The 13072-nt window shown below is 37.0% G+C and overlaps 1 protein-coding gene and 1 pseudogene across 1 annotated transcript; both read left to right on the top strand.

Annotated features, from left to right (window-relative positions):
• Positions 1 to 2604: 2604 nt before the first annotated feature.
• On the top strand, positions 2605 to 2973 carry LOC106734405 (60S ribosomal protein L32). The gene has a single exon (XM_014586049.1). The coding sequence runs from the start codon at positions 2605 to 2607 to the stop codon at positions 2971 to 2973; it is 369 nt and encodes a 122-aa protein (XP_014441535.1).
• Positions 2974 to 10488: 7515 nt separating this feature from the next.
• Positions 10489 to 11046, top strand: LOC102467835 (succinate--CoA ligase [GDP-forming] subunit beta, mitochondrial pseudogene; annotated as a pseudogene).
• Positions 11047 to 13072: the final 2026 nt, after the last annotated feature.

Here is a 13072-nt window from a genome sequence, read left to right as displayed (position 1 = left end):
GCCAGTAATTGGTGAAATTGATTCATCCCTACTTCACTCCCTTGACTTGGACTAAAAATATATAGTTTTATTGCCTGTGATATGGTCTAAATTTATGAATTAGCCTAAAATTAAACAATGGTGAATGACCATTTTGTAATTTTCAGGATGGATAAATGGAAAGTATTTACAAGCACTTTATAGCTAATATACTAAAAATAAAAGGATGGAGTGGCATGGTTTCCTCAAGTTGTCTTCTGTGATACTACATAAATTCTTGATAAGTTATTGGATTCTTTTCTTTCTTCTTTTCTTTCCTTTCCTTTTCTTTTCTTTTCTTTTTCTTTTTGCCAAAGAGACAGAGAGAAAGAAAGCAAGAAATCAACCCCATGGTGATGGCCACACCACAATTCCTTCTCCTCCACTCTCCTCTCAGGATTTTGGGCATGCACGTACACATGCCTGACATGAGTTTGAATCCACCAGGTCTGGGACTTGAACCACAGTCAATCATGTGGGAGTCCAGTGATGTAACCGTCATGCCATCTGCTGGTCCCAGCTACTGCTTCCTTTCCTTAATGGAGAAATCATTTTTACATAATATTTCCATATAAGGACAAAGTATCATTCATGCAAAATGGCAACAAAAACCATATCAATTTATGCAAGAGCAAAATAGTTCATTTAATAATTCAGAAATACAAAACAGTTTAATACTAAGAATCAAACAATATAGTGCAGCAAAAGGTCAAATGAGAATATACTTTTCATATAATGCAATATCATCCCTAGGAGATTTACTAATGGAAACATCATTTATATATAGCATAATTGCTGTTATGAAATTCAGGACATATAATTTACCATACAGTTAAGAAATAATTTACCTGCCATCATTAGGGATTTAAGTGTTCTAGTTAAGTGAATCTTCAATACCCTTAAAATTTTAAACTCATTTATTTTAAATATATTACATACTTCACTGGCTTAATAAACAGTATTTTAATAAAATTTAGTATATTAATAAATTTAGAATTGTCATTATGAATATCAATTACTATGCTCTATTACAATGACAACTTACAGCTGTTTGTTCAGGACATAGTCACGGCTGTTATGTAAGATATAAGCAATTCATATTTCACAAGTATGAATATCCTTTCTCATATGTTGCTCTTATATGTCTACTGTCAATTCAAAAACGGCATGTTGGGACCAACAGAAGACATAATCGTTATGTTGCTAGATTCCCATGTAGTCAACTGCCGTTCAAGTCCCAGACTCGGTGGCTTATAACTAACACAGGATGTGTGTGGATGTGTGACCAAAATCCTGAGAATAGAATGGAGGAGAAGGGACTGTGGTATGGCCATCTCCCTTGAAGGGTCACTTCTTGCTTTCTGCCTCTCCATCTCTCTGTCTCTCTCTATATCTCTGACAAGTGCATGTGCCTCCAAAAAATATAAAGGGGGATGTTCATGTTTTTTCTCTGTTCTCTTGGCACCCGCTTACCTATAAATTTTGGAGACAAAAACTGCTTACTTCTGAATTTAGGAGAAAAAATAATGGCTTTCACAGGCAAACAGGAAATTAAAAATACAAATATATCATATATATTTTTTTCATGTATATATATATATATATATGAAATACAAATATATCATATATATTTTTTCATATATTATACACACACACACACCAATATATATATATATATATATGTATATATTTACCAGAAGGAATGTTTACTTGCTGATGAGAGACAAAGAGAGAAATTGAGGAAAGAGAGAAAGCACCCCCTTTGGGAATGATTGCACTGTAATATCTCTTTTCCTTCATTTCTATTTCTCCCTCATCTCATGATTAGGAGTACACAAGCACACATACTTGATGTGTCTCAATCTGCCACGTCCGGGACATGAACCACACAGTTGACCACTTGGCGTCCCAATGCCTTAACCACCATGCCATGAGTTGGTCCTGATTGTAATTTTAAAGTTTCTTATTTATTTACTTAATTACTTCTTACTTTTTTAAGGGAGATTTTGCTATAGGGTACATGTGCTAGTCAGAGAGACAGAAAGCAAGAAATCACCCCCCAGGGGGGATGGCCACCCTGCAATCCTTTCTCTTCCATTCTCTTTTTGGGACTTTGGGCACACATGAACACTCCTTATACAATACAGGAGCCCATCTAAGATTCCCTATCACATTTACATACATCTTTTTAGACTTCTCTTGGCTGTGGAAATTCCTGGTTTTGATCAGGTTTTGAGAGAATGTCTCAGTCAGGATTTGCTTGATCTATTTCTGATTATTAGATTGAAAATATAAATATTGGGAAGCAAGAACACAGAGGTAAGTGCAATTCTCATCGCATTTTATTACAAGTATAGGCCACCAAATGTGAGCTATCTTTGCTAATGCTGACCAGGATCACCAGGCTGAGACAGTGTTTCTCGCATTTCTCCACTGTAAATTATTACTGTATTTTTGCATACTGTACTCTTCAGAAGGATGTCAGGATGAGAAGAAGCTCGCACTTTAAAAATGGGAAATATGACCCATTCCTTTCTCTTGCTTGGTGCTGACAATAGAACTGGCAGCCATCTCTTCCCCTGAATCATGGCTTCACCCCTTGTGAAGCCTAAGATAATCAAAAAAGTTCATCTGGCAACATTCAGACGATATGTTGAAATTAAGTGTACCTGGAAAAAAACCAGAGATATTGACAAGGTGCACAAGCGATTCAAGGACCAGATCTTGATGCTCACCACTGGTCACCGGGAGCAACAAGAAAACAAAGCACCGTGCTGCCCAGTGGCTTCCAGAACCTCCAAGGAGCTGGAGGTGTTGCAGATGTGGAATAAATTATACTGTGCTGGAATCATTCACAACATTTCCTCCAAGAACCGCAAAACATTGTGGAAAGAGCAGCCCAGCTGGCCTCAGAATCACCATTCCCAACACCAGGCTGCACAGAGAAGAAAATGAATAGACAGCATGTGCAAGTTTATTTGCATCTAAATAAAACCACAACCCTCTCCCCCTTTCAAAAATAAAAAGAGGAAACATGCTCTATCTCCTTGAGTATAGAGTATGATTCTAAATTGCTTGGAACTCTTTTGCATAGATTTATCTTTTCCTTCTCATTTATTTATTTATTTATTTCTCCCTATCACTATGACATTTTTTTACTTTTGTTATAATCCAAGGCTACATTACATACACAAATCAGTCTTTGGGAACTCTTTCAGTTGGCTCTTCTGTCTCTTTGATATAGCCCTTCACAGTGAGGCTTTTGGGATCGTGTGTGTTTGTGGGCGTGTGTGTGTGTTTGTGTGTATGTATTTAAATACTTCCTTTCTTCACGGCACTTCAAAAATTCTAAGTTCATCTCATATTTTGCTACCACAACTCCAGAGACAGTAATTACAACAAGAAGCCTGGTCCCTTTCATTGCAGGCTCATATTAGAATATAAAATCTGGAGGGGTCAGCAGATGGGAAAGCAGTGATGTCGCTGGGTTCCCAAGTAGCCAACTGTGGTTCGAGTCTTGGACCTGGAGGGCTTTAAAAATCCCTGGACATGTGTGTGTGCATGCCCAAGGTCCCAGGAGGAGAATGGAAGAGAAGGGATTGTGGCATGGCCATCCTTCCTGGAGAGTGATTTCTCTCTCTTTCTCTCCCTAGCAAGCACAGAGAGAGAGAGAGAGAGAGAGAGAGAGATAATATAAGATCTGGGAACTAGGCATACTCATTGCTACTGGAATGTACTCAATGTATACAATGTGCTCATTGCTTCAAACCCATAGACATGTACCCATGTCTATGAGAATTGTACGTAATCATGAGTATGTCTATTAAACTAAACTTCAGTTCATGCTGATGACTCTAATTGTAATCCATTGCCATGTGGTCCCCCTTCCTTATATGTCATCTCCTACTGCAATAGTAAAAAACCCGGTCTCCTACATTTATCACCCAGTTTCTTACTTTTTCAATTCCATTGTACATGCATACTTGTTTCAGGTTGTTGACATTTATCTTAATGGGAAAAAACTTAATTAACTAGAATACAATGTTCACATACAGGTAATTTTGCTTTTAGTCTTACGGAAGCAATTCATTTACAAAGTTACTGAAGTAAGCACCTATTTCCCCACATGATTTAGTGAGGTTATTATACATATACCTAATGTATAAATATATTCTTTTGTCACATTCTACATTCTATCCTGGGATCTCAAACCTTCAAATGACTTTTTATATTTCATACATTAACTTTTTGCACTGTAAATTCTATAAGACAAATACTGCCGTGTGTCTAATATACTATCATACAAATTAGGTTCATCATACTAAAGGATCCCTGTGCTCCACCTCATCAGTCTTCTTCCTACCCCCATCCCTGGAAATCACCCATCTGTTTATTGCCTCTGTGCTTTTTGCCTTTCCCATACTGTTAGATAAATAGAAAGATGAGTGCATAGCACTTTTATACTGACGGACACTGCTGCTGCTGCTGCTGCTACTGCTGCTGCTGTTGCTTCTCCTCCTCCTCTTCCTTTTCTTCCTCCTTGTCCTCCTCTCGTTCTCCTTCTTCTTGTTTAATTTGCCAGAGAATGAATCATGAGAGAGAGAGAAAGAGCGCAAGAAAGTAGTTCCATTGGCTGCAATCCCTTCTTCTCTCTTTATCTCTATTTTAGGGATTTGGGGTATGCATGCACATGCACCCAGCATGTTTTTTAAGTCACCATGTCCGGGACTCAACCCAAGCAGTTGGCCTTGTGGGATCCAGATGCCTTAACAATCATGCCAAGGGATGGCCCTTGATTTGCTCTTTAATTTAACATTGTGCATTTAAGTTTTATCAGTGTTTTTCCTTGGTTTGGTAGTTTACATTCTGTTATCACTGACTAGTAATTAATTGGATGTATGTGTCATTTTCAATTATCCCATGAAGGGCAACTTTTTTTTTTAGCTGTTTCTAGTTTTAGGTTATTATACACAAAGCTGTTATAAAGTTCTCATGCAGGCCTTTGTGTGGAATTTTTTTTAACTTAACTGGGTAAATACTTATGATTTTTCTATAAATTTCAATTAATCTAAGTTGATTGATAATGCCGTTTCAATCTACTATATCTTTACTGATTTTTCTGTCTGCTTGACCTACCAACTACTAGAAGAGGTATTTTGAAGTCTACAACTGTAAGAGGTTTCTCTGTTTCTTTTTTTTTTTTTTTTAGTTCTATCACTTTGTCTTAATGTATTTTGACATTTTGATATTAATTGCCTATATGTTTAGGGTTGTTGTGTCTTCTTGGACAAGAGTCCTTTATCATTATGTTATGCCTCTTCCTTTAAGACTTGTTTTTTATTTTTTATCATTTTTTTCATTTGCTATAGGACATGTGTGGAGAGAGAGAGAGAGACAGAGAGAGAGAGAGAGAGAGAGAGAGAGAGGGAGATAAAGTGAGATCATAAGCCAGAAGTTCTGGGACCTGAAATGTGGTTGGCCATGTAGAAGTTCAATTCCTTAACCACTATGCCTTCTGTGGGCCAAGCAATGTCCCTTTTAATTCCTGATGATTTTTCTTGCTTTGAAATTAGTTCTGTCTGAGATGAATATACCTACATCACCTTTCTTTCAATTTTTGTTATATTAGTTGGTATCCTTTTGTTTTTAATCTTCCAACTTCTCTTTTCTCTCACTCTCATATCCTCTTGCTCATTTATTTTAGAGACAGGGTCTCCCTATGTTGCCCACTCTGCCTAAAATGTACAATACTTCTTCCTCGGCTTTCCCAGTAATTGAGATTACAGGTGTATACTGTTGCACCCAGCACAGACTCTGTATATATATTTCTTTCTTTTTTTTTTTTTTTGAGGGGTTTTTGCTGTAGGGTGTGTGTGCTCACCAGAAAGACAGAGAGAGACACAGAGACAGAAAGCGAGAAATCACCCCCCAGGGAGGATATGGCCATGCCACAATCTCTTCTCCTCCATTCTCTTCTTGAGATCTTGGACACGCACACACATGCACCTGGTGTGAGTTTAATCCACTGGGTCCAGGACTCAAACTGTGGTCAACTACATGGGAGTCCAGTGACATAGCTATTACGCTAACTGCTGGTCCCCAGACTTTGTACATTGAAAGGAGGTTTCTTGTAGACAACATAAATACTTTTTCTTTCTTCTTTTTTTTAAATAATTATTTTTATTTAACTTATTTATTTAACTAATTTAACCAGAGAGGTACAGAGCATGCGCGCACAAGAGAGGAGAGAGAGACAGAGACAGAGAGAGACAGAAAGTGAGAAAGCTGCTAGGTCCAGGACTCAAACTGTAGTCGGCCATATGGGATTCCAGAACCCGTAACCACCACACCACCTGCTGATCCTGTTTTTTCTTTTTTTTTTAAATACACTTTGACAATCTCTATTTTAATTGGTAAGTTAAAATCATTCACATTCAAAATTATTTTTATATATTTGTGTTAACATCTAACATCTTATTTTATCTTAGTTGCATTTATTCTTTGTTTCTCCCTTCCCCTTTTAATTCAAATTATTTGTTTCATAAAGAAAGAGATAGAGAGGAACGATTACCCCTGACAAAGTCTTATCCCACCGCAATCATCCTTCTAGATTTTACCCGGCCAGAATCATGGGCCAATACCTCAAGCCAGGATTCATATGTTCCAATGTCTCACAGTGGCCCCCTACTACCTGCTCCCCTACAACTGGACCTGCCTTCACTGGCTGTATTAATGCATTTTTAAAAATAATTCATTGCATCTCCTCTCTTACTATAACAAATACACTTTTTAAAAAATCCCCTTAAAAGTTACATCTCCAGTGATGAAACTTTTTTTTAATGTAGATTCTTGTTTCTGAGTTAAGTAATTTTCTTTTTAAATTTGTGATCGATCACGATCATGCACAAGGTGGGAGGGAAGTGAAAGAGAGAGAGTTGTGCCTCCTCTGGAGAGTCTGATTATGCCATGACCCCCTTCCTCTAGTCCTTTAGCCTTCTAGCCCATGGGATCCTGCACATTTGAGCAAGTACCTAACCAGGCCTGGAATTTGAACTGTGTTTGCCATGTGGGATCCAGCTTCTCTTGAACAGTGCTTTTACTTCTGCAAAATGGAGCCAACCCATTTTCCTTTTCCTGAATTAATTAATTAATTAATTTTTATTTTTAGGTTTTTGTCATAGGGTACATGTGCCTGTTGGGGAGGAGACAGACAGAGAGACCAAGAGAGGGAAAAGGAGAAGTCACCGTTCAGGCAGGATGGTGCACTGCAGTTCCTTCTCCTCTTGGGATTTTTGGAAACACATGCACCACCTGCGCCCAGCATGATTTTCAAGCCATTGGGTCCAGGACTCAAACCGTAGTCAGTCATGTGAAAATTTAGCCGCCTTAATCCTGTGCCTCCTGCTGGCCCTATTATCATTATCATCATTATTATTTTACTGTTTTCTTTAGGGAAGATCTGTTGGCAAAGAATTCACAGAGTGTTTAATATCTCAGAATTTTTTTTTTTATCTCCTTTACTTTTAAGGGCAATTTTTCTGTATATAGTATTTTAGGTGACTTTTTATTTCCTAATTTGTTGTACAATTTCTCATAAGAAGTCCCCTATAATTCTTAGCTTTTTACTGCTATCAGTAAGTCCTTTCTGAATTTATTTCAACTTTTTTTTTTCTTTGTCATTGGTTTACTGCAGTTTGAATATAATATGCTTGAGTTTGGGTTTGATTGGTTTGTTTTATGTGTTCTCTTTGGACCTGTTCTCTGAGCTGCATGGGCCTGAGATTTGGTTTGCTGTCATTAATTTGTACATGTTCTCAGTCATTATTACTTTGTTCTGTTCTGTTCTTTCTTTGTTCTCTCTCTTTTTTTTTTTTTTGAGAGGTTTTTGCTATAGGGTGTGTGCGCTCACCAGAAAGAGAGAGAGAAACAGAGAGACAGAAAGTGAGTTTGTCATTGGTTTACTGCAGTTTGAATATAATATGCTTGAGTTTGGGTTTGATTGGTTTGTTTTATGTGTTCTCTTTGGACCTGTTCTCTGAGCTGCATGGGCCTGAGATTTGGTTTGCTGTCATTAATTTGTACATGTTCTCAGTCATTATTACTTTGTTCTGTTCTGTTCTTTCTTTGTTCTCTCTCTTTTTTTTTTTTTTTGAGAGGCTTTTGCTATAGGACACGTGTGCTCACCAGAAAGACAGAGAGAGACAGAGAGACAGAAAGCGAGAAATTACCCCCAAGGGAGGATGGTCAATGCCGCAATCCCTTCTCCTCCATTCTCCTCTCAGGATCTTGGGCACGCATGCACACACACCTGGTGTGAGTTTAAGCCACTGGGTCCAGGATGCGAACCACGGCCGGCTATGTGGGAGTCCAGCGACATAGCCATTACGCTAACTGCTGGTCCTTCTTTGTTCTCTTTTTGATATTCCAATTACATTTGTGTTATATCTTTTGATATTGCCTATAGTTCTATATTTCTTCATTCTATTTTGTATATGCATTTTAGTTTAGGGAGTTTTTATAGATTTTCCTCAGTTCACCACTTATTTTTTCAGTTATATTGAGTATATTGATGAGCCTTTCAAAGGCATTTTTCATTTCTGTGTTAGTGTTTTTTATTTATAGTATTTCCTTTTCATTATTTCTTAGTGTTTCCATCATTTTGGCCATTTTATATGTGGTTTATTTTTTCATTAGAGTCCTTAACATATTTATTATAGTGATTTTAAATTTCTTTCTTGTAATTCCAACATCAGTGCCATACCTAAGTCTATTTTTGATTTTTGCTTTATTTATTCAGTGTGCTTGTTCCTTGACTTTTCAGCATGACTTATGGTTTTACTATTGTCGAAATCCAGGCATGTTGCAATGGTTGGTAACTGGAAACTGAGGTAAAAAGACCATTAGTGTGAGGAGTTATGTTACTGTGGCTAGGGGTCGGGCTGTATTTAATGTTTGTTGTATTTATAGGTACTGGTAACTTTACAGTTTTCTATTAGTCTTGATTTGTCCTCTTCCTTTTAGGCTTCCCTAGGTATTCCTTCTCAAAGGGAATCTGTATCTTACTGTTCTTTCAGCCATAATACGGTTATCATCTGCAAAGTTCACTGTCCATAAGGTAGTAAAATGTGCAGGAGAAGAACTTATAATTTTTCAGTTAAATCTCAGTATTTTAAAGGACCTGTGGTTCAAAGATCTGACCTTCATGAATGCTTCTCCAATGATACAGCTTTTCCCCCTCCTTCCAGGTGCTCCCTCACGTGGATGCAGCTTTCACAATCTATTGTGTTAAACTTCTTAAGGTTGAATATTTTCCACTGTATTTGAAGTCCTAAGGGTAGAAACAGCAGCAGTGAGAGTCATGCCCCTCCCAGCTTGCATAAGGCCCCTATTAAGGTTTTTTTACCATAAGGGTGGGCTTTTGTTATAGATAAGTCTCTAGGTGTATTTTACAATCATGACTCTTTCTCCCATGTAATTCCCTCCAGATCTTCCTAACATCTTTCATAAGGAACTGATGTGGTTATTAGAGATAAAGCCCACAAAAGTGAATGGACTTTTGTAACTATGCTAGGGCCCAGAAATTTCTTACTCTCATTCTTATTCATACTCAGCCTTCAGTGGTACATCACAATTACCTCTTGAGTATTTCCTTTTTTTAATATTGGTTTGAACCAACATAAAATAAAAACAAAAAACAAAACATTGCTGGCTTCGGGTATTTTTTTTTTTCTTTTTGAAGAATTATTTTATTTATTATTATTATTTTTAATCACATAAATTTGCCAGAGAAAGACACAGAGTTGGGGGGGGGGAGGGAAAAAGCAAGCCACCAGGTCTGGGACTTGAACCATAGTTGACCATTTGGGAGTCCAGTGCCTCAACCACCATACCACCTGCTGGCCCCACCTCTTGAGTATTTCTACAAGTTTATCATTACAATGTCTCCTTCTCCAGGTAAGAAGTCCTCTACTATGATTACCTGAATACATTGTTCTCCAGTTTCAGGGTGGTGATTTGTCTTGCAGTCTCATCCCTCTAACAGATCCAAGAAAATTAAAATTAAAAAATAAAATTCACTTTGGGGTCAGCAGATTCCATAGTAGTAAAGGCACTGAATTCTCTCTCACATGTTGACCTGAGGTTCAAGTCCTGGGTTCTGTAGCTTGAGACTCACACGGGCCTCATGTGCATGCATGTTCAAAATCCAGAGGAGAATGGAGGAGAAGGGATTATAGTATGGCCATTCCCCCTTGGAAGTGATTTCTCAGTTTCTCTCTGTCTCTGGCAAGAGCATGTGCCCCATAGCAAAACTCTCTCTAAAAAAATTTACTTATCCTATCATTTTCTTATTATAAAGATAGATGTGTCAACTTCCACACTTTTTGTACATTATATCTGAAATAATAAATCTGTTCAAATATATATGTGTGTGTCTGTCTGTGTGTGTATATATATATATATTCTTTTTAAAACGAAACTTCAGAAGGACAAGTTGTCTTATTTGATGCCAAGATAAACTTTGATGACAATGCAGGATTCCAACAAAAGGACATACTTGCTATGGATGACAAATTAGAGGATGAGCCCATTGAAAGTGAAACTGCCAGATATGATCTAAAATACATAGACCGGGATGGGAACATTGCCTGTTTTGTGAATGGTGCTGGGCTTGTCATGACTACTTGTGACATCATTGTCCTTAATGCTGGGAAGCCAGCCAACTTTTTGGATCTTGGTGGTGGCATAAAGGAATCTCAAGTATATCATAATTCAAATTCTCACAGCTGATCCTAAGGTTGGAGACATCCTTGTCAATATTTTTGGTGGCATTGTCAACTGTGCCATTATTGCCAACACACCAAAGCCTGCTATGAGCTAGAACTCAAAGTGCCCATGGTGGTCCAGCTTGAAGGAGCTAATGTCCAAGAAGCTCAGAACATACTCAATAACAGTGGCCTCCCCAATACTTCTGCTGTGGACCTGGGAGATACAGTCAAGAAAGCAGTGGTCAGCATGGCAAAGAAGTAACATCTTTGTCCTGCTCCTTGGGGAAGGAAGGTTCATTTTTCCATTAAATAGCAATGGTTCTTTTATCATTGTGAAGGAAATGATTTCTCATTGGGAAAAAAAAAATGGGAAAGAGAATGAACAAGAATCACTATATGAAAAATCCTAAATCTGCCTTTTCTTCAGTTGGATATCTCAGTGGTGTAATTCTGATTTTACTTATAGTCTTTATAAAAAATAATATCCTGTGTTTTTGGACTTTTCTATCATAATCTTCTCAATAGTCACTACTTTGCCAACTTTGAGGGAGCGTCTGTATGACCAAATAATGTGTAATATATACAGATTTTGTAACCAAGCCCTGATTGAGGTACAAGAATGTTGGTGGACATCTAATGCAAAAAAAATTATAAAAACCCGGGCCGTAAAAAACTCAGACAAAATTACATTTAACATATTAGCTACCAAAAAGGCGCTGTTAAGATATTGAAGCAAACAGCTATTTCGAATGGCAGCATTTTTGACAAGATTCTAATTCCAACCTATATTTGGAAAATTCCTGCATTTACCAAAATACATTTTATAAGGTAATGTCCACATTAATATACCACACATATACTTTACTGTTTGCCTTAATATTGAATCTACTGTTTACCACACACTAAAATAAAGCCAGAAGCCTTATTTGGGATTTTGGAAAAGAAGGTTCTATTTAAATGTCAAAACTGAAGAATGCTGATCTCTTCTGGAGATCTTTGTGAGTCATTTCAAGATGAAACAACACTGAAGATCAAATCGTGTTGAGTGTCATTATTTTTCCCTCCTCCCTAATTTGCTCTGTACCTGAACCTACCAGTTTGTGGTAGGAAGGTGGGAAAATGTAATTGAGAGAAATATTGCCTTTTTCTATAATGTCCATTTTTGTGGTAGAAAATAATTTGAATTAGGTTTTTAACTTTTGGTAAAGTTTTTATCTGTATACAAATTTAAATAAAATTCTATGTTTTCTAAGCTCTTAAAAAGAGAGTCAGACTTTTTAACTAGAGTGGCTAAAGTATGTGCCTATATGTGGATGGGGATGAGTTGGAGCATGGCAGTAATGGTCAGAGGAGTAAGACTAAGTGGTATGATATATATTTCATTGAGTTTTAAAGCATTTCACATCATTCTTAGGTAATGACTATTATGGAACAATGAAGATTTCGGAAGACTGATCACTCAAAGCATAAAATGCAATAGAGCATGCAAAAATATTTAGCAAAAACTCACAAAGTTTTCTCCTTTCTCTTTCCATGAATAAGGCCATAAATACTTCCAGGAATATGAAAAGCCACTAGATACATTTGACAAATCTACAAATCTTAATTGAGCATCTGTTTTGCTGAAATGTTTGAGAAAATTTCTATTTTATAGTAAATCAAAATGAATATTATGTACAAAAAGAAAGACATAATATAAACATGAAAAATAAAACATACCCTAGATAAATTGTTTAACTTGAGATGTGAACTCTAAGTCTTCAGAATATACTTTACTCAGTTTTGTTAAGGACATTTTGTTGTTGTTGTTAAGAGGTATTTTTGCTATAGGATGTCTGCATTCTCTGGAGAGACAGAGAGACAGAAAGTGAGAAATCACCCTCCAGGGAGGATAGCCATGCCACAATCCCTTCTCCTCTATTCTCCTCTTGGGATCTTGGGCAAACATGCATACACATCTGGCACGAATTTAAGCCAGCAGGTCTGGGACTTGAACCGTGGTTGACTATGTGGGAGTCCAGAGATGTAACCATTATGCTGTCTGCTGGTATCCTGTTAAGAGCATCTTGTTAGGAATATTGTGATGAACTAGTTCACGATATTAAAATAGGAAAGTTCTTGAAAAATTACTTTCTAAATAAAGTATCATAAATATTTCCAACTATCCTATTCTTTCTTCCATTATACTACACCTAACAAGCTTAGTCTAACTGCTTCTATTTGTGGTCAATGAAACAAGAAACAGAGTCTGGGAAAGAAGAGAGCTTATTTCTGCAACTGGGTTACAA

Source organism: Tupaia chinensis, unplaced genomic scaffold (genome assembly GCF_000334495.1).
Source record: "Tupaia chinensis unplaced genomic scaffold, TupChi_1.0 Scaffold000111_1, whole genome shotgun sequence".
Taxonomy (NCBI): Eukaryota; Metazoa; Chordata; class Mammalia; order Scandentia; family Tupaiidae; genus Tupaia; species Tupaia belangeri.
This window is presented reverse-complemented; position numbering and strand designations above follow the sequence as displayed.